A 22569-nucleotide genomic window follows, 5' to 3' on the forward strand; every position below is an offset into this window, starting at 1 on the left:
ATCGCCCAAAAAGCAAGTGGTATCAGCTGTTCTCCAAAAGTCTCTGCTGTTATCTGTAAACTAGTATGATTGCCGCTTACTGTTTTTTTACTTGAAAAGCTTTCAAGATCGTTGCGTAGGTTAAGATACCACGTTTTCTGAGCATTTCCCTGTTTATTTGATTTTTTTATTCGCTCCACCTCCATTTCCACTTTGTCCAGTCCGCCTCATATCATGTGTTGTTAAGGACGTGTAGGTAAAGTCATCTGGTAGAACACATTGATGAAAAGGATAGGGAGGTAAAAGAGAATTTACTGGAGGTAGCAGGCATTTGGGGATATAAATGACACTTTCCTTCCTTTACTACAAAACCCGACAGTGACTGACAGCCATCTCTCAGGGCGCTGTGAGGGCTGTGATTTAGTCACGTTTCAAGCAGCCTCGCCACCCACTGATGAGGGGAAGCAGCCTGGAGGGAGACACACACACACACACAACCCGCCACACACGTGCACACCCTTTTGTGTGAGATGTGTACCTCAAAACCCCCCCTGCGTACTGCCGACCTGGCAGTCTGAAAGGGGGGGGGTTTGAGTTTTGTTGAGCCTGACACAGCAAAGCGCTTCAGCACAGTTACTTTGTGTCAAAGCCGCTGCGGTGCAATCCGGGGGCTCATTAAACCTGGGCCCAGAAGGGCCCGTTTTGTCACAGGCCGTCTTCAGGGTAACTAAATGCAATTAACATAAGTGGTGAGAATAAACAAAAGATCACTTGCAGCCCTAATCATAAAAAGCGTAGAGAGGAAATGCTGATAAGGGATTTCTGTTCATAGGTTTTTCAACCTTCACACCGCCGACACTCGTGAAGACCCCCCCCCCTCCCCTCCACGCCCCCCCCCACCCCACGCCGCATTATTGTCTTCCGTTCTGTGAAGATTTGACTGGCAGTTTAATAATTACTGTATTCAACACAACAATTAAATGGCGCAGCTCGACCAATTGTTTCTAGTGAATCTCCCATAATGTGTTGCTGGCGGAATACTGTTCCAGCTGTTTCTACACACTTGAGATGATATCTCCTCATTCCCTGCCCACCTAACGAGACAGTCGTCCGGGGGGAGCGGTGCTCATATTGTGCGTTCAGTAGTGCAGCGAGCGTGATGTGGTCACGGTGGAGGAAATTACACCTTTAAACACTGGGTGGCATGTCGGGACAGGCGGATTGAAAGCCAAGCTTGAGCAGAAAATGATTCCCACACATGGATCAAGTGCTGCTTACGGGGGTTGTTTGATTTTCTATTTTGTTTTAATACCACACAATGTTGTCAGTGTTCACCCTTACGTTATATACTCACGTTACTGCTTCAGAGCATATGCATTTCTCGTCCCTTCCCTTTAACTCTTTCCACACACAACGCAACACGTCCTTAAATCACTAATGTTCAAACCCAACTTCAGCTGTTGTTTGTACTAAAGTATCTTTGTGTTGGATTTGGAAGCCCATTTCACAAATGTAGTTGTTAGATGACAAATACGTTTATACTACAGTAGCTTCATTTTCCTTGCAGCAGCCTACTCCATTAGTTCAAGCGGATTCAGTGAGTGGGCATGAGCAGAATTGTTGAGCGTCAGTAGAATATTGGGGCATTTGTCATTGCCTTTCATCACTCTGAGTTTTATGATTCAAACAACATTCCTGACCCAAACTGACATCTGTAAAACAGCGGATTGTTAATCCCATACCATTTTCCGATCCGCTCTGTGATTTCCATGCTAATAAGCTGCAGCGTGAATGACAAATGATTTACTCTAATCAAACGATGCATAATTAGTTTTTGTTTGTAAAATAAAGTCAACTCATTATCCTCAAAAAGAAGAGCACCATCGTAACTGTGGGAACATGGGACTGTTCTCACTATAAGCGTACAGCTTGCAGAGTATTTTATGATTTACAAATATTGTCAGGAAAAGGGATTGTGAAGATATTCACATTTATCTGGTTAAAGATCAAATGAAATAATTCATTTAACAAAAAAATCAATTCTATCATTATTAAAAGATAATCATTGGCGCTATATTTTCTCTGGCTGACATGTTGCTTGTTACATGCTGTTTGTCTTTAGGCCATAACGATATTCTGTGTAGCAGGACCCGTAATTAGATTGTACCCGTTGCCAGTAATAGATTAATGTTAGCATTACTGCCTTAAGGTTGATTTGTGGATACATTAGGGCCATTCAGTAAATGAGCAGGGCAGAATAATAACAGGGTAAATGCCGGACATTGGTGAAAATAAAATGTTTAAGTGCAGTGCAGTAAACTGTAATTTGTCATTCAGGTCGACTAAATACCCTTAACCATTTTAGAAATTGTTTTATAGCGTAGAGATTTATTTAAGTTTATGATCTAAATCCATAAAATTCAAGAGGTTTTCCATTTGTCTTATTTATGTTATATGCACTCCTTTGGTTAAAAAAAGGTATGATGTGATATATGCCCATGAGTCACGGCAGCAGTCATGCATTCTCTCCCGATGGGCTTGCCGTTTTTTCACATTGGGTAAAAATAGAAATGAGGTTTGGATAGATTTGCCTCACACACTCAAACGAAGGAACTATTAAAAATTAAAGCAGAAATCTATCTTTTATCTGATGCCCATAAACATATGAGTCAAGTAAGCCAGGAGCGGCACCAGAGGGAGCGAGAGACAAAAACTGTTTTCTTTTTAAATGATATATGAACGTGGGCCGCGGGCTGTGAATTAGAAAGTAATGGGTGTACGAATGTGGATACGTGCACATGACATTTTGAGTGCATGCGTTCTCACTTCATTTCATTCTTTTTTGTTGAATGGCTCCCTGTTGAGACTTTTGAGTTCCACCGAGTGGTGGTGTGTGAGCGGCTTGGCGACGCTCGTAGATGGAGCAATTTTATAGAATGAAAAGCTGTAAACCCTCCGATGGATTAACTTGAATCCAATCTGTATAGAATCTCTAATGAGCAATTACATTCACACAGACAGGGTTCAAGGCAATTAGTGCGCTAACTAGAATCAGTTTCTAGTCGAGTGCGAGTTGAGGCACCTTGATCCCTCCAAGACCAGACCTTATCCTCCTCGGGTCTCCTGAGACTCCTCCCACTCTCTATGTGGCTTATGCAAATAAGCAGGCACAAATTGACATGATGGAGATGGGTTTATTGCAATCATGGCTGCCAGGGTTTTGACTAAACAGCTTTGAGCGAGAGGGCTGCCCTTGGGTATCACTGTCGAAATGACGATTCTTGTGGCAGCATGTGTCGAATTTGTTTACAAGTGTTTTTTTTCGCCACAGTTCCCCACCCAGCCTCTCAACACCGACAAGTCTCCCTTTTCGTTTGAAGACATCTCCACTCCGTGAACCCGTCACCTATCGCAAAACATCATAAGAAGCTGTGATTATATCTTTTCATAACAGAAAAGGCTGCGGGGAAATTTGCCATACTACTATCAAAGAGCTGGGATTGCTAGTCTAAAGGATAAAAGGGTGAAATCACCCGTCTACATTTACATTTTCTATATACCATCGTCCCTTCATCCGTCCATTCTGGGGTACTTTGCCATTCCAAGCACTGAATCATCAAACCACCATTTTATTGTCTGTTCTACTCGTAACTGAGGCTCTCTGAGTCTCTGAGGAGGACAATGGGGCAAATGGAGTCGTGGAATCATTTACAACTGTTAAGAGCTTGTAGTGATTGTGAGTAATGCCGTGTCACACTGATTTAGGCTACGACTTGAAATGCAATTTTCGTTCATCAGTTGTAGACATTAGCCAAAATATTTAAAAAAAAGAATGCTGTCTTCTTCTGGAAAGCTCATTGAGCACTTTGGTTGTTCTAGAACTCTCTTTGCGAGCCGACATGTCTAACTGCCCCTCCCCACTGGGCTGCCCGACCCACTTCTCAGGCTCCCCGGGGATGAAGATCTACATTGATCCGTTTACCTACGAAGACCCCAACGAAGCTGTGCGAGAATTCGCAAAGGAGATCGACGTCTCCACTGTCAAGATTGAGGAGGTCATCGGTGCAGGTATGGAGAATCGAATGGGTCCGATGGATCAATCTAGAGTGTGTGTGTTTTGTGCACAGGTGAGCGTGAATTGCCTCCATTTCGATGTGTGTCTGTATTCTTGTTTAGCCTGCGTAAGGTCAAGGTCGCGAAGCTCAGCCCCTTTGCCTGCCATATCAGATGGGAACATGTCAAGGGCCCGTGTCAAGAGCAGTAGCAGCATGTAGGGCAGCTACCTAGGGACCTAAGGGCATCAGAAATAACTCCTCGCCTCGCAGCGTATTCCCCGTGCTTCTCTGTTTTTGGAGCCTATTAGTGTTGGTCTCTTTAATGTTCTGGCCTCCTCCTTTCATTAACCTCGCGTGTAAAATAGGTGGAGATATTTTCTCTCATTCCTTTTCTCATTGTTACAATTGATGAGCTTCTTATTAGAGGCTGATTGCCTTGAAATAAATTCTGAGCATCTGGAGGCTAAAACAGCTTGATATGTCCACGGGTTCCCAACACGTCTCTTCCTACTGACAGGGCACACCTTTTTTACAGCAGGATAGGCATGCTGATACCATATGTGTTGGTTCATTTAGAGGCAAATAATACACCTGGTAATAAGGTTGGGCCTGGCATTGATCCTGCCGACCAGCCTACTCAGCAAGCCAGGTGTGAGGAAGTGACAGAGATGGGATAGGGGTAAGAATGCAAGGGGACTAACTAATTAAAGATTTCCGTTTTTGTTGATTTCACTGTGTGGTGTCTCTGCAGGACACAAAGGTGGTGATAATTAATCAAACAGATTCCAAATATTTACCAGATAGTGCTGCCGTGTGACTCTTTGATTGGGTGATACGAAGACACTTGGCTGGCTTTTAGGGTTGATAAATAGTGGGAGACAGAGGCGCCGCACTAAGGGAGTATTGGACAACGCTCAGCATGCTTGATATAGACTAAATGAAGATCTATAATACCTGCCAAGAGACTTGAGATGTAAATACGCTTGATAAATGAGTAGATTTACATCTCATCAGCTCTACTAATCTTTAGTGTGATCACTTCATCATCACACAAAACTACATCAGTTCTCATTTTTGACAGAGCAGCAACTGTGCACCTCTCGCTATTTCCCCTCCAGGTGAATTTGGGGAGGTTTACAAGGGCCGTTTGAAGCTGCCTGGTAAGCGGGAGATCTATGTGGCTATCAAGACCCTGAAGGCGGGCTACGCGGAGAAACAGAGACGCGACTTCCTGGCTGAGGCGTCAATCATGGGCCAGTTTGATCACCCAAATATTATCCGTCTGGAGGGTGTAGTGACAAAGAGCCGCCCGGTCATGATTGTCACAGAGTTCATGGAGAATGGTGCCCTCGATTCATTCCTCAGGGTGAGTAACTTTTGCAAATATTGATGTGGGATGATCACAATCACATATCAATGAGTTGAATAGAAATCGTGCATTATGGAAATGAGATCCCCAGAAAAGGAGTCCATGCTAAGAAGCCCTTCTTATACAAATTAGAAGAAGAGGAGAGTATGTTTCATGACAATCAACATGATTTCAATCATTCTTAATTTGAAATTTGTCCATTAGTTAGCCCTTTATTTCCCTATTAATGCTAACGCTTTTAATGGACTCTTCACTTTCTTTTATTGTCTAGATTGAGCAGGCGTACAGCTTGATCAATATTCAGCTCGCTTTTTTCCTCCTTCAATCTCATGGATTGGTGTTCTACTCCACTTTGATCTAGGGTGGGTTTAAAAGGGCTCTTTTGAAGTTGGCTTTGCTAACCGCCACATCCGACTTGTGTTTCCATCGATCTCCCTTACCCTCTTATTTGTTACTGTGTTTCGGGGGTTCAAAGCTTGCTCTTCAGAGCATTCACGCAGAGGTAGGGGCGTCATGCGTGGATGCTGAAGGGATGGATGCCTGTGTACAAGTGTACTTTTCCTCTGGGTACTAACTGGATTCACTAAAAACCCAATGTGTCAGTTAGTTTTGCTACACAATTACCGGCTTCAAAAAAGTTGCTCTAACCTTGAATATTGGGAAAACCGGCAAATTAGCCCTCCTGTTTCATAAGTACCAGCCAGGTGCATGCTGCGGTAAAAATGCTGATATACTGGAAGATCTTCATAGTTCTGCTGGTAGAGTCCGACTGGGCAATCTTTCTGTGTATGTTTTCTGTATCATCAGAAAACATACATACCAATTTATTTCATACTTTGATATAACAAAATTCAACCCTGGATTTTCATTAAACATAGTATCTATGATTCAGTGAACAACATAATTGCGTGTAGTAATTTTCCTTAAAAAGCAGTAATTGTATTATTATAAATTTGTTTTACTTTTACACAGCTCAATATCCTCAAGCTATTTGTTAATTATGACAAAGTTAATACATAATTAACCGATTTTAATTGTTTTGTCTCCTCTAGCAAAATGATGGCCAGTTCACGGTGATCCAGTTGGTAGGAATGATGCGTGGCATCTCGGCTGGGATGAAATACCTCTCAGAAATGAACTACGTCCACCGTGACCTTGCTGCACGGAATATTCTGGTCAACAGCAACCTGGTGTGTAAAGTGTCTGACTTTGGCCTGTCCCGCTACCTGCAGGATGACACCTCTGATCCCAGCTACACCAGCTCTCTAGTGAGTACCCGCACTTTATTTCAAAGGTCATAGGTACCTTTTTATTATTTTATTCGTCTCGTTTTTTTTAATAGATGTATCTTTCAACTCCGCGGTCGCTGTTATTGACATTTATGAAAATCGAAACACTCCAAAACCCATCAACTATCCGTTTAATATTCATTGTAGCTTCTATTACGCTGCCTCGTTCTTTTTAAAAGTCTTTACAACCTTTCACCTTTTCAGTGCCTTTCCTTTCCTATTAGCTGTCCGTCTTTGTCATCACCCTTTCCCGTCTTTCCCGTACTCTGCGAGTCACGGACCAGAGGTCTGTCACATCTTCATTAGTGTGGAGACAAGCCTCCTCTGGGAAGGCTCCTCTCTCGTTGACATGCCCAGAGTGCGGAGAAACCAAAGGGCATTGCGGCCTCTCAAATTGACAGCTACTCCCGCCTCTCCGTCTCTCCGTCCGCTCTCTCCCTCCTCATTCATTATTACTCGGGCATCATGGGAGGCTTTGGCTCCTCATTAACTCCTCCACACTACAGATCTGTAATTATTAGCAGCCATCGTTAGTTCATCTTCTGCCTCTCCTCTTCCCTAATTCAAAACACAATCGCACACCCTCGCAGACACGCGGTGCAGGTCATTAGGACTCGTGGCATGGCGGGTTTGTGAAGTTTAGTTTTTTTTTTTAAATGTCTTTGTTTGTCCTTGTGTGTGTGTGTGCGCGTGTGTGTGTGTGAGCATTTGATGATGATTTGTATCTGTGTGTGCAAACGTGTGACTATTATATTATTGGCTCTGCGTTTGAGACTTTCGGCTGAAAAGTATCTTGATTTACTGTCATTATAGTGTGTGTGTTAGTGTGCATTTTGATGCCTGCAAGGTCTTGTGCCAGCAAAACTAGTCAATAAAGGAGGAAGAGCATGGCTTTATATTAGTACACCTATACCTATTATACCTCTCAATAAGTATATATTCATATACACATTTGTGTGTGTATATATATACACAGCATTTATATTGTAAGTTAAATATCAAAAAAATGCTTACGCAAGCCGTACACTCAACCATGTCCTGTGTTTCACCTGTCCTCTTATTTTGGGTCAGCAGCCCAGTGGATCTCCATACCTTATTGGACTAGTTTTGCCTACTTTTTCCTATTTATTGCGATATTATTGCAATTTTCAGACCATTTTATGCCACTAATAACGCAATGACAATATAATAGCATAGTAATACAACTACTCTCTTCGCCGTCAAGGAGATCTTAGCGTTCGAACCGGCATTCCGCCCAGCCCTAGCCGAATGCATAGCGTTTAACCCATAGATTCCAGTATACAGAAAACCGTGTAAACAATTGGCAGGTAGCCCATGAGTGAACCAGAAGCGGAGACATGAATCCACATCGGTGTGGCCAGGAGCCAATCGCTCCCCATAGCTTGCTTTGTACGCTCGACTCCTCTGGGTAAACCGTGGCCATATTTAGCAACAAAGAGTAGCTCCCTGTTGTCTACACTGCTGAGCTTGCTAACGGAACGCGGTGTGAAAGGTGGGGATTGGATCATAGATGGCATTCCGCATTTTGATGGTGTTTAACGCAAACAAAGTCCCCCCTGAGGGCATTATCCAGAGAGTCAATAGAGCGGATTAGGTTTGAAGTCTGAACCTGGGGAGCTTTTATGATGGTGACTCAGGTTTTCTGATGGTGCGGTGATTTTTTTTTACCGATAGAGATTTTAAAACCAGCACATCAATGCTTTGGTTGTGCTTCACTTTCATTCTGAATGCTGCCTTATTATCATAAACATCCAGAGGAAATCTTCCATGCTATTTATGTTCCTTCCAAATCAAAAGAGCAGTTTCATTTATATCACATAACCCAAAACCGTCAACACGTCTCTTAAATAGAACAAAACAGTGATCATCTAATGTGACAATACTACCTAGCTGACCTAGCTGATTTTGCCACAGACTTTCATTCCACCGCTCCTCCTAATCCATTTATCCACGTGGGCCTCCACATGGTCCTCCACAGGGTCCTGTGCTGTAATTAAGCTACGCATGGTGCCCTTCACTCCTTGACTTCTTCAGAATGACCTGACGCTAACCAATCAGTGAGCAAGGCTGGCAAAGCAGACAAGGCCGGGGGAATCTGGAAAATTAAATTGTCCTGGCGTGCGGTGATTTACATCCTCCTCCTCCAGCAGATTAATCACCTCTTTCCCTCTGCTGTTTTTCTAATTTTTCCCCGCAATTTCAAGCACACCAATTACAATGCCCGTGGTGAGATGCTGGATGTATGGTTAGAAGGACATGCTGGTAATTGTGTTAACCCTGGATGTGCGTTCACTCTGGAACTTGTCTTTGGGAGGTTTCGGAGAGAGAGAGAGGGGAGGGGGGGTCTCCTTACTCTCTTTTGGCTGTTAACCAAAGTCAAGATTAATTAGGCTAACAGGACAACGCTTGGAGTGCAATGGTATTGCTCAGGTGATTCAGTATATGAGAATTAATAGAACTACTTTAAAGAATGTGCGGTTCATTACAGCGGTGGCTTTTTTTTGTATACTTGCATCACTGCATGATTACATTTGCAGGGTGGAATCGTTTGAGAAATTGCCCGTAGAGGCACGATCACAAGTTCAGGTGAGATGTAAGTGGCCCTGCTCACGTTAGAAAGAAGAGGATTGATTTTTAAACAGCCGGCTATCCGAGGAGACTTTCACATTCGCTTTCTTTATTCAACAATCCATCTGTGTAGAAAAGCCCTTCATCCTTGCATCCATTTCATTCCTTTGTCTCCAGCAGTCCACTTCTGAGGTCGCATCTGGACGTCTTACTCAGCATAGATGTGACGAATGACGCTGTTTTATAACATTTTCATCTTCCTAAGTGGTCCATATGAAAATTGTTTGTGTTGATAGGTTTCCAAAAAAATGCCAGAGTAGTCTGTCTAGTCTATCACAGCTAAGCCACAGTGAGCAAGGCACCTACACCATAGTGGAAATGTGTGTGTGCGTGTTGTTTGTGTCATTGAGGCTGAGAGGGGTTGAAAGGCGAGGTCACACCCAGCCAGTAGCAAAGCTCATCCGTCAAATCACTGTGACCTGAGTGACATTCTCCCAGGTCCGCTCCAGTGCTCACACCACGTGGATTGCGTTGTTGTTTCAGTCATTTGTCTGTTTTCTATTTGCATCCTCTCTTCGGCTTCAGGCCAATGGCACTTCTTTGTCTACTCAACTTGTAGTGAAATATGTATGTAGTGCAAGTTAAAGCAGCAGTCTCTGAGTAAACAAGGAGGGAAATGGGTCATGGCGAAGAAGGGGACTATTTCTATACGTGTCCCCACGATGGCCCCGCAAGCCACATGCATACATCAAGGGATACAGCAAGAACACACCCCAAAAGCTCCCCATTATTGCCCCATCATTAGATATACACAATCTAAAATAACAACGTACAGATAAAGATCGGAATGACCAACCGTCAACATGTATTAAACATTTCCTGTCCGGCTCACGCTACACCACATGGCTATTGCGCAATAATACATGTGTGCCTCAATCCTGCTAATGTTAAAACAGTTTATGATTAAGAGCCTTAGATCTTGATATAGGTAAAAGAAAATGGTAATACGCCGACGTTCAAAAACAACCTGTGTACACACATACAGTATGTGTTGTTCTCGTTGGCTGCAACGATGCAAATGCAAATCAATATTTTCTCAAACTCTCACTGATTATAATTTGCAGTGTTAGCCACAATAAGCCACAACAATCTAGGGAAGATTTCTCCAAATGTGTGAGTTGGCAATTGGTTTGAACGAGATTTCACACTGAGATGTATGCTAAGCTCATCAGAACAGTGTCCAATGTACCATGTACCGTGTTGTTTACAACTCCTTTATTTAAGCTTGAAGAAGGAGTTGACTTGTGCGTACACATGCAGGAAAGCATCATCTGTCTGTTGAACTGGGAGAAGCACGTAGAGAGTTTCACACTGTGCTGCACAGATCCTCCACTTCCCGATAGGTACAAGTCAGCACTGCAGTGATGATGCACGATCCCTATCTGACTCCCTTTTTGAGGGTCCTGCCAAGCTTAAGTTGCTGTGGTTGCAAATAGAACAACAGTCATGCTCATACATTATTTCTTTGAAATACTAAACATGTAACCTTGGTGCGTTGGTCGCTCTCACTTTTCTTTTTTCTTATTGGGAACTAATCAAGTTGTTTCCCGGCTAATTTTATTCCGATTGCAGTTTAATTTGCTCAGTCTCGGGTTAAATATAGCAGCAGACAATTTCCGGGGATGGGGAAAAAACATGAATAAAGAGGAGGGTGTAGGTGTAGGTTCTGAATACAAGAAATAAAGTAATGTGATCCATACTTGGTCCCTGCATCAAAGTGGGAGCAACCATCCAAAGAACTCCACCTTGATTTACACCGTGTGTTGTGTTTGCCAGAGTCCGTGCAGGGTGGCCATTGATTCGCCATCTGCGGCCGTTGGAACCCATTTGCATCTGAGAAGGATTCACAATGAAGTGGTTTATCTCAAAATAGATGTTTTTGGCGAGTCTGTGTTTCTTTATAAATAAAGAAGGCTGTGATATTAAAAAAAACAAAGATTACATGTTGACATGACATTCAAAATTGTTTATTTTTTTAAGGGAAAGATGAACAACACAATAACATTATTAATATTGAGCGGTCATGACATGAACTATTATGCAGCCTTTTAGCCAGCTTTAATAGATAAAAAGTTAACTTGGTTAACTAAGTAAACTGGAATGCAATAGTTGAAGGTGTTGGTCATAAATTACATTCATTTCTTTACACAACTGTATCACTGATCACGATGTTATTGGGATGCAGTTGGACTGGTCCACTAAGGTACATTATTATCCTATTTCTCAGTTAAAGCACACTATTTAATTAATAAGCTCAATCTGAAACTGCTATAAAAGGTTCCTGGCAACATGTCTTTGTAAGATTCATGGTGGGCTATACTGGGTGGGCATTTCCTTCTGCTCTCTTCCTCCAGACATTCACAGAACTGGCTTGTTAATCAAATCCAAAAACTATTGCCAACCTAATTTCAGACCGTCTGGGATCTTTTAGACACAAAGCAAAGGTTTTCAACGGTTCGGCATGACTCCATTGCATATATTGTATACATTGTGAAAGACGTGTCTTTCTCACCACCAAACATTCCAATGAGTGAAACCAACATTTCTGTCACCAACCCCTTTTTGTTCTTTTTTTGTTTCCACTCAATCTCTCCGTATCAGTCTTCCTTTCCCGGCCTCTGCATCCCACTCTCTTTCTGTTTGGGCAGACATCCAGGGCAGATCGTTGCTCTCAGGATTTCATTAAAAGGATGTTGTTGGAGCACGTTACCCGGCCTAAGTAAATGCGCTCAAGTGTATTGGTGTGTGCATTGTTTGGGAAGGGATAACTGAAGTTGGAAGAAGGTAAAGAGAAGACAGGAGGAAGCAGGCAGACAAATTGAGGGAGAGAAGGATTCCTGCATAGTTGTCTTCCAGATTAAAGAGAAATTACTTTTGGAATCTGAAATGCGTAAAAAACAAGGCCGAACGCTGAACTCATTCACTTAGTGCACGTTTATTCGGGACATTGCTGCTGTTGATCTCTCATTGTACTCTGGCAGGTATATTTGCTTAAGCTTTTATTTCACTCTGCAGCAGCATGTCAGTGGCAGCCTACATGAAGATATCTGCCACATTGCTGGATGAACAGCTGAAGCCACAGCAAAGACATGACAGGTGTTTCATTTCGTCGCTGAGTGCATCAATGTCTACACACACGCGTTATTGAGCCAAGAGAGAATTGCGGACACCAGTAAAGACGCACGTTATCTTGCCACCACGTGTTTATCCTTCATCTGTTGGTCCTGGCTGTCAGAGGAACACCTTTGTCTCAACGTGATACCTCTTAACCTGACAGTCAGTCAGCACATCTCTGTTGCAGTCGTACTCCAGACATATCGCCCCGCTGCCACAACTGGTCACAACCTGACGCAGGCGCTCACAACCAGGTGGAACCGGTCACGGGAATCTCATCCGGTTGACGTGAGCTTGACAGGTCACTCCTGTTTTCTGGTCAAAACGTTCTAGTTAGGAAGTCTGTGTGCAAACATGGTTGCATATGTTAAAAAAATGGAAAATAATGACTAATGTCACACTGTGGAAGAGTGTGAAAAAAAAGTGTACAGGTAACAGGTATCTTTAAGGGCCGCTCACCTTTTTCTACACGGTGCCAGGTTCCCTATTTCACCAACTGTATTCATTAAAACGCGGGTCAAGGTGTCACTTGATATCATTACAGATTACTCCTCTCGAGGCCTAGAAGTTCTGCAGCTGCAGTGACTGTGTTGCATTCTGGCTTATCTACACAAAGTCGGAGTTAACTGTCTGAGACGATAACAGTGTTTCAAATCGGTTTCAGGGGCGATGCTTCCCTTTAAGGCGAGCAGAAAACAGCTTGTTCCTTCTCCGGCAGCCAGCACAATATAACATATCCAAAGAGCTCTGCCGACGCTTCCAGGCACCACAAGGAACTCCTGCTTTTATGTTGACTTTAGGTCTGTTTTAATTCCCATCATCACTTCCACTACCCCCCCAAACACATTCCCTGTGATATCAGCACTCTTTTGACTGGGGAAAAAAAAAGCTCCAATACTTTTTATTATGTTTTTGCCTCATATGCGTGAGCCGTTCAGCACTCCATGTTATTAAAGCGGGATTTTGGCGGCGCTGTGACTGGCCCTCAGCGGTAATTACTACGGGTTTGCATAGCCGCCTCGGACTCAAACCGCCTTGAAAATGTTATTAATAAAGTCTGCCTCATTGGAAGCGCACACGGACCTTCTTGTGAAGCCTGTGTCTTTGCTCGGGCCATTCAAGCGACACTCAGCTCACATCCCCAACAGGGTCCTGGGGCAGGAGACCAGATAGACGGAGCAAGGGAGGTGGTAAAGCCAGTAATGATAAACAGGGGCCATAATAGAAAGCGTTTTGCTTCGAGCAACTCATTTTTCACATAATTCCGTGTTTCTTTTTTATCGTTATTCATTTTATGCATGTTCTTCCAAATAGAATTATTGACAAAGCATTTCCCCTCACAGAGGGACAGTCGAGCAGGAAGGAGATTGGCCCCTTTGGTTTTTTTCTAAGTGATGATATTCGGCTTGTATTTGTTGTTTTGCCCTCATACAAAAGGAAGGGTTAGAGAAAGTGTCTTAGGCTCCAGACATGAAACAATTCAGATATGAACTGGTCTGAGGTATGACAAAGGCACAGAAGTTCCTGGGGCGAACACTATTGATCGCTTCCTCTCCGTATTTCTTTCTTCTTCCCTCATTTTCTCCGTCGATTACACACAGACAACCACACACTGCAACCATCGCACAATTCTTTCAACGCTTCATGTCTCCCTGGCTGGTGTGCTCATTGAAAAAAACGGTGTTTCCTCTGCGTCTTCCCGTGTGTCTCGATAGCAGTCTTCAATCAGGGACAGATGTTCAATGTCTTCATTGTCAGTAAATTCTCAAAGATCAAATCCAAAAGAGGTGCATGTTAAAGAGCTCAGCCTCTCCACGTGTGCAGTGTGTGCAGTATACATACAGAAACACACACACTTAAACCTATTCATCCTCTACATCCCTCCCACCTGTATTCTGTACCTGAGTTCTCTTACTCATTTGCTCTCTTAGAGCCAGCAGAGAACAGGGTGGTCTGTGTAAGTCACTTTTTGAGTTTGTGTTTGTCTCCAAAAGCGGTTTATCTGCAAATGCTCTGATTCAGCTAATTGGCATTACTGAACTGGTGGTAAGCTCAGCTCAGATAAGAGGAGAGGCTCTTTTTGCAGGGGTTGATAAGAGTGGATATGTGCGAAATATGTATATTTCTGTCCGTCTGCGTATGTTCCCACCTGTGCATTTACGCGTGTGTGTTTGTGTGTATGTACATAATATATATGTGAGTGTCTGTGTGGAATATTAAGGAAGCAGCTCAGCTGTCAATTTCAGTCGGCAGGGCGCGTTGCATGCCTGAGGGCCAGGTAGCCCAATTACAGGCAGACACGCTCGATGTACGAGCAGAAGCCTGGGCCTATCTTCCTCCATTCAAACACTGCTCAGGGAGAGGAGACTAAATGTGATGCTGGTCGATGTGTGAAGGGCGGACCCTGTTGGGAGCCGCTGCAGAGACAGAAGTAGAATCTTGTGTATGTTTTTTTTGCTGCTAGAGTATTGATACTGGGTGAGTGGGGAGGATAAAGACTTTTAGTATACAGCTGAGGCAAGCACGGTGGTGTTAAGGCTGATGGCAGATTTGTATGTTCTTCCCTACATTGCCCCTTTTTTTGTTCTTTCTCCTTTCCTCAGGGTGGGAAGATCCCAGTGCGGTGGACAGCACCAGAGGCCATTGCTTACAGAAAGTTCACCTCGGCCAGTGACGTTTGGAGCTACGGCATTGTCATGTGGGAAGTGATGTCTTTTGGAGAGAGGCCTTATTGGGACATGTCCAACCAGGATGTAAGTGTCGCCTTTTTTACGTTCTTTTTTTTTTTTACTTTAATTAAATTGCATTTAAGGGCAGAAAATTGAGCGTTAAATGGGCTTTCTGTTATGCAGAGAGAAGCAGTTTCAAATGAGAAGCTAAAAAGGGTGATTGTCAAATAGAAAGCATGGCGTCACCACTTAATATACACCTCTTACTATGAACTAGACTTACAGGCTATTTCATGGGATCTTAAAGAAAGATCCTAAACAGAGACAGAAACTAATTTGAATCTAAAAAAAGCTTGATGGCCATTTTCATACAGATGAACAATTTCTCTCTTCACCCCATAGATGCACAATCGAGGATAACTCATAAGAGCGGAATGAATGAATCACACATTTGTATCGGCTCCCATCTCACGGCATCATCACTAAAGATGTCCTTGACTCCCACTCTGACGCAGACATATTATAGACAGTTACGTATTGCCCTCTTTTCTTCCTGGCCAGCTTTTGAGAGCAATGAATGATTGCCGAGAGCTCTGATTTGTTCCCCGTGTCCGTTTTGGATATGGTCCACACACAGACTCCAACAAACACACAGGCACCAACACCATCAGCCACAACCATTGGATATGGTCCCATACTAAGTTTCTCCCCCTAAGCTCCCTTGGTGAGACAATCAGCCAACCATCAGGCCTCTATGGACGCTGCTCCACAAGGACCGTCCAAACCAGCAGATGTTGCCTCAGTGGGCCAGCAGCAAACGCTGCCTGTTGGGACTAATGCAGAGAAGCGGACTGGCACTGCTCAGCGTGTCCGGCTGCTCAGCCCACCGACACGCACACACTCACACAGGCACACACACTCACACACAACCACTTTTCCATATGCACCATTGGCACGATTGTGCTGAGTTGCACTCCACTCCAGGGTGGACTTGGCAACGTACAGAGCGGCCGCTGTCTCTTTTTGACTGTATTTCGCTCCAGACCTTTATCTTGCAACTATATTAAAAGAAAATATTACATCTGCAGATACTTTGGATACAGGGATGTGGGTTAGAGCTGGATTTATCAATGTGCTGTGCTTCACAAGGTCAATAATATGCAATCCGCCCATTCCCAAGGGATTTCTTTATCCAGCGACACTGCCTCTGCTCTCCTTCACGTCTCTTTGCCCGCTTTGTCCTCCAGGAATACGATGGAGTCAAGAAGCACATCAGCACGAGCGCTAAATGTCTCTTGAGTGGCTAACGGCGATAACTTGCAATTAACCAAACTCCCCCTTCCCCTCTTTACCCCACCAGGTGATTAACGCCATCGAGCAGGACTACCGTCTGCCCCCACCTATGGACTGCCCCAGTGCTCTGCACCAGCTGATGTTGGACTGTTGGCAGAAGGACCGTAACGTACGACCTCGCTTCAGCGACATTGTCAGTACCCTGGACAAGATGATCCGTAATCCCACCAGCCTCAAAGCTGTAGCCAACATCCCTGCAGTGTGAGTAAAAACACTTCAACAGCCAAAAGGGCACGTTTAGTCGACACAAATTGGCTTTCCGTGTATTTACACATGCTGTCTGCACAAACATTTTATTAAGTACATGCTTGGTTTTGATCACCTAATAAAGTAACGTGGATGTATTACTGTTGATTGCATCACAACTGAAGTTTTTCCCCCCTCCGATCCACACCCCCAGATCAACACTCAAATTGAGTATTTTTCCACATTTTGTGGTGTCTTTTTTAACATTAATGGTTAAGGAATATGAAATTTCTCACACGCTCACTCTGTTTTGGGTAATTTCTTCTACAACTCTTCAAATATCCTCCCACACTCATCTTAAATGTTTGTGGACTTTATGTGGAATGTGAGCTTCAGGTTCTGCTACACATTTTCATTCCCATTTTGAGGCTTTGGAGTGGACACCAACAGTGCCTCACAGACTTCAGTCCAGAAGCCACCTGTTTTGCTGCATGCTTTGTGCAGCTGCCATGTAAAAAGGTTAACTTTTGGTTTCAGTTGGAATTAGTCTAATGGAGGCGTATTTTATTCAAATTCCATTGTGTATCTCAGCTAAGTTCACTTTTTCTTGAATTGCATACAGTGTTTTTTACATCTGACACTTAGAAACCTCAAAATAGCCTCCTTGTTTCAGGGGGAGTATTTCCTTACTTTTGGTGGTTGCAGCACTTGCCACTCAGGCCAAGGATTGGAACATTCCTCTAGACAGATAGATCAACAGACAGATAGACGGATAGACAGACGGATGGATGGGTGAATAGATGGATGGATTGACAGACTGATGGATGGTGGATGGAAGGGGATAGATGGAGCGATAGATACAATCACCTACACGTTCTCCTTCTCCATCTTGCATCCGCTCACACACAAATATGCAAAAGCCAGAACCACAGTTCCTCTCCTTCTCTTCCAATCGTCCTTCCTTAACATTGCAAAGAAAGCCTCGCACTGTACTTACCTCCTCTTACAAGCCTTTTCCCCTCTGGATTCTGCAGGCCTTCCCAGCCACTGTTGGACAGATCTATACCTGATTTCAACAGCTTCAGCTCAGTAGAGGACTGGCTTGCTGCCATCAAGATGAGCCAGTACAGAGACAACTTCCTAAACTCAGGTTTTACTTCCCTGCAGCTGGTGGCTCAGATGACCTCAGAGTGAGTTCACCTGTCCGTGTGTAAATGAAGAGCATGTAGCACTTGACGGGAACACTCTTATGAAATTATTCAGCATCAAGTGTGTGTATTTATAGGATGAATGTTCCCATTGACTCAAGTGGTATTGAAAATATTTTCCAAAATGGCTACGGACGTGAATCCTTTAAATACACATTTTTAAGAGACAAATTGATCTGCTATTGTTTTTGTTTTTGTTTCTGTTTCAGCATCATGGCATAATTTATCACACAGTTGTAGTACAATACAAACATCCATATTGCACTTCATTTACTTTAATTAACAATGTTGCTTGGTCTACAAATCTATGTTAAAATATTAAATCATTATCATATTTTTTATTAAAATTGTATGCTTGGGGCTTGGTGAATCCTCTTTGCAATGCAAAGCAACATGCATTACTAAATCTTCTCTCAAGTGACAGAATTAATTTAGTAAACTTACGTTTTCTGTGCACTGCATGAATAGCTTTTCGCCCCGAACGTGCCCTTTTATATACAGTGATAATACAAATGTAAATGAAACAGAAAATGAAAGTTCTTTCTAGTATAATGCCATTATACTCAAATAATCCATTCCATCTTCAACATAATGGAAACTCTTTTTTTTTCTCTCCAGGGACTTGCTGAGAATAGGAGTGACCCTGGCAGGCCACCAAAAGAAGATCCTCAGTAATATCCAAACCATGAGGGTGCAGATGAGCCAGTCACCCACGACCATGGCATGACTACAGGGGGCGCTGTACCATGGCGAAGGCAGCATTCCTGGGACCAACAAAGACGGCAGGCCTCGAATGACCCCTGATCCATCGGAACGCGCCAGAGTCGAGACAATTGTCTTAATCTAATCAACTACCGCGACAACAGGAGACCAGGGTCTACGCTATCACACGATCAACAGTTATCACACTTCACGCAATCCACGCCAGGAGTTCAGGGTCCAGACTTGATGCCGTTTCTTCATGTATCCGCAGTAACGGAAAGAAGACAGATATCAGTGTGTGTGGCTATGGACTGCCATTCAAGTCATTTTAAACCAAAATAACTCCAACAATCGGACATGAAACAGGGACTCCCTCGCAATTTCAAACAGTATGGTAAAATAAGTGATATCGTACTTTTTTTATTATCTGGACTTGAAGATGTTGTAAACAAAAGTGTGAGACATTTAGAAACAACTTGTAACCTGTGATTTTTAACTGTCGTCAATGTGTGCAATGAAGATGCCTTGACCTGGCCAGAAATAAGTCCAAGAAGAAAAAGCAATTACCAATAGGAATAATTAGAGGGAGAGGATTACAGGGATGTACAGTGGAGCACCGATTTCAACTTCCACACTTCATAATTTGCTTGAAAAATGTATCGTTAAATGGACTGGTAAAATTTAGAGCCAGTTATATTTTTGACTTTCAACATCTGTTTGTTGTTTTCATCACTATAGCAAGATTCCGCCCACTCATATTTAAACTTAAAAACTACCTGTGGGAAGCTGGGTGGAGGGACTTCTCAACCAGCCCCACCCACATTCAGAGAAAATAAATATGTTTATCTCTTGCTCACTATGATTCTATATTTCATAATAAACCTTCATATTGAAGGTGATATGTATGAATATGTATGTACAGAACTCTCTGCTTGCATTTTTGGCAAAGACATGTTTGTTGGCTAGATTGTGATAGACACATAGAGACGTGTACATTCTTCAAGGTGCCCTGGATCCCTTCACGTGACCGGACAACAGACACTGGGTTGTACGACTCCCTGCTTCAGGGGAACAAGGACAATCCGACTGGATTTTAAGCTGAGGAAAACGTGAAAGGAATCGTAGAAAAATAATTGGTATTGTACATCTATATGACAATTGCTGTAGGAGTTCAAATAATTGACAAAATATCCGTCTATTGGGAATCATGTTTAATGTGGCTGTACACATTCTTCGTCTTTCGCTGGTCAGCACTTACTTGTACAGATATGTTTTATGTTTTTATTCGTTTTTGTTACGTGTATTGAGAGTGCTGAGCAACATCCAGAGGGGAAGGAAACGCCACGCCTCGGCCGGCCCATATCTATGGTAAATATCTGTGGAAAAGACATCAAATTGCATTGGAGCCGGAAAAAAAAATCCAGTTAATCTTTCCTACGGCTTCTCCAACCATCTTTGGCGAAGCGAGTTTGAAATAAATAAGAGAGAAGCTAATCAAAGCGCTGGACATCGCAGTGAATCCGCTTGACTTCTGTACCCAGTCAAACTGAGTATCCCTAGAAAAATAATTGGTATTGTAAATCTATTTGACAATTTCTGTAGGAGTTAAAATAATTGACAAAATATCCATCTATTGGCGATCATGTTTAATGGCTGTACACATTCTGTCTCGCACCCCATGCTGCTGCCATATGGGTGGACGGGTCGAGGGCAAACGCGTTGTGAGAGTTCCACGCACATATGAATCAGTGTAAGTCTTAGCGGCAGCTATTGGTGTTTACTATTGGTAGTACTTGATTGCCAGATGTCGTCATTGTTCCCAAGTGATGCTGTGGACAGACGGCCAGGATATTACTGGATAGTACACAAGGAGGACTTTTTTTGTCTGGGATGGTCGATGATGATTGTTGTGTGAATGGTTGGTGCAAATTGGTAGTGGGAGACTAGCTTGGTCAAGTAGTGGTGTTTTTTTTCTTCTTATTTTCTTCTTAGAAAGCTGTGAGGAATGGTTGTTGTATTTCATGAATCAAGTTTTGTTGAGTGTTAATGAAATTGTAATAACATTTGGAAGGAAATTTACCTGAATGTCCCCCTTATTCACCGACAATTAACATGAGCTTTTATAGAATCAATTCACTGCGGCAGTTGTGATTCCCCATTCGAAGAGCGGTGAATGAATAAGGCTCTAACCACCTTACATCTAAAATTAGAAATTGCTGGTGGACCAATTAGTCGATGGTTATATATACTCTCCCGCCTTTAATCATCTTCCTTCTCTCTCTCCCCTGCACTGTCTCCCTGGCCTCCCTTGCTAGCTGGCACATCTCCAGCGTGTTTATTGTTGATTTAACCACCGGGCTGGACGAGGTTTAACCCGGCCTGAGGACGGGTTGGTTGGCTCTGTGCTCCGATGGGCCCGGGCAAGAGTGCAAACACCTGCTGGGACCCCGCATTTGAATTGCATCCAATTAGGGAGACTGAAAATATATACACACAAACAATGGAACCACTGATTATGATGAAGGGACAGTTGGCAGGGAACCGTCAGAGTTTGTGCTCATTTAAGAGAAAGAGGGGGGTGAGTGTTTTTACAGAGGGGTGGAGTCAAAAGACAGAAGTGGCATTAAGACGATGATTATTAGATGAAAGTTAGAAGTTCAGCTATTTGTATTGCAATTGGGTTCATGTGTAAACATCTTTGTCATTGCATCATTTTCATTTCTTTGGTTTAGATTGGGAATGGAAAATAAGTAATCAAGCAACTGGCTTGCTTCAACGGCGAAAAATCAATTTCTTTCTCTATTTCCATTCATCAATATAATAATAATCACATACTTCTTGACATTGGCATTACTCCCATTTGCAGAAGCTAATGATTGAATTTGAATGCATTAGTCCTCTTTTCAGCTCAGTCTTGTGTATTTGCTTTCAACCCAAGAGCCTGTGGATGAGATGATAGAATACATTCATTATGTAACAGTGTAATTCTCCGTGTGCTCTGTTTGTCTTTCTAAATATCTGACTGTAATGACACTCCAGTGTGATAAATGGAGAGGCGGGTCGCCGTCCATCTCTAAAAGCTGTTTCATATGGAAGCCATTCATCACACTGATACACAACCCAAGAACAAAGCTTGTAAAATGTTTCACGGCGCTGTTACTGTCACAGAAGTGACCAACGATCCTTTTTAGTGGCTGATTTCATGCCTATCATTCATTGGTGGGAACGGCAGAAGCCGTTTTGACCCGACACCCTACAAAACTACCCTATTAAACTACTCCATTCTCTCTTTTCCCTCTGTTTCAGAATGTGGACTCGATATACACACATATTTAAACCCAAAACACACATTTTCTGTCACACTTTTACATGCACGTGCACACCGTGTGAACACTTGGAGTTGCTGTGGGGAGCCTGTGGAAGAGCAAGTCAAATGGGATCTTTCAAGGAGACCAGCTATAACATCCACCACGTGGTACACAACGGATGTTGAAGATGGATATTAGCGCGCACATATCATATTTTGTCTATTTGTGTGGCAGAGAGTGAATGAATGTGTGGGAGCATAAGAGGCACGTTTGTATTTACAGACATTTATATGTGAACAGGTACACAGTTTAAGAGTTTGAACAGTTTTTTTTCTTCTTTTTTTCTGTATAGCTACCACTTGTAAATTGTGACAAGTACGTGTCAAGAGTTTGTAAACTGTAACTTTCTGAGAAATATTGTACTAAAATGCACTCAATAAACGCCTTGAAAAACATGTCAATCACTGTAAGGTCTGTGACTCGGAAGGGCTATAATTCTGATTTCATTATTGGTTGTTCAGGAAAGTGGAGAGGAAGGGTTATTATCCAGTAACACTTCTGTCATTGCAGTGTGTGAGCGTGACATCTAATGCTGGGCTTTATATTGAAAATGAACAGCATTTTCTCGCCACCGGTCTGGCTGGCAGCTCATGTTGAAAGCAAATCAGCCACTAATAAATGTGCCGTC

The 22569-nt window shown here is 43.0% G+C and overlaps 1 protein-coding gene across 4 annotated transcripts in view; it reads left to right on the forward strand.

The window, feature by feature from the left end:
• Nucleotides 1-22342, forward strand: part of LOC120816070 (ephrin type-B receptor 1-B) — a 121891-nt gene extending 99549 nt beyond the window's left edge. Inside the window, exons 10-17 of one of the 4 annotated variants that reach the window (XR_005711801.2) lie at nucleotides 3859-4047; nucleotides 5153-5400; nucleotides 6456-6671; nucleotides 15059-15208; nucleotides 16485-16678; nucleotides 17698-17853; nucleotides 18490-19941; nucleotides 21880-22342. Coding sequence is in view for 2 of the 4 variants with exons in the window: in XM_040171379.2 (XP_040027313.1) it covers nucleotides 3859-4047; nucleotides 5153-5400; nucleotides 6456-6671; nucleotides 15059-15208; nucleotides 16485-16678; nucleotides 17698-17853; nucleotides 18490-18598 (1262 nt within the window). In the remaining 2 variants the exon portion in view is untranslated. Of the gene's footprint in view, nucleotides 1-3858; nucleotides 4048-5152; nucleotides 5401-6455; nucleotides 6672-15058; nucleotides 15209-16484; nucleotides 16679-17697; nucleotides 17854-18489 lie in introns of all 4 variants that reach the window. The other 3 variants (XR_013467058.1, XM_040171379.2, XM_040171380.2) reach the window with 3 other exon arrangements.
• The last annotated feature ends 227 nt before the right edge of the window (nucleotides 22343-22569 follow it).

Source organism: Gasterosteus aculeatus, chromosome 3 (assembly GCF_964276395.1).
Source record: "Gasterosteus aculeatus chromosome 3, fGasAcu3.hap1.1, whole genome shotgun sequence".
Lineage (NCBI taxonomy): Eukaryota > Metazoa > Chordata > Actinopteri > Perciformes > Gasterosteidae > Gasterosteus > Gasterosteus aculeatus.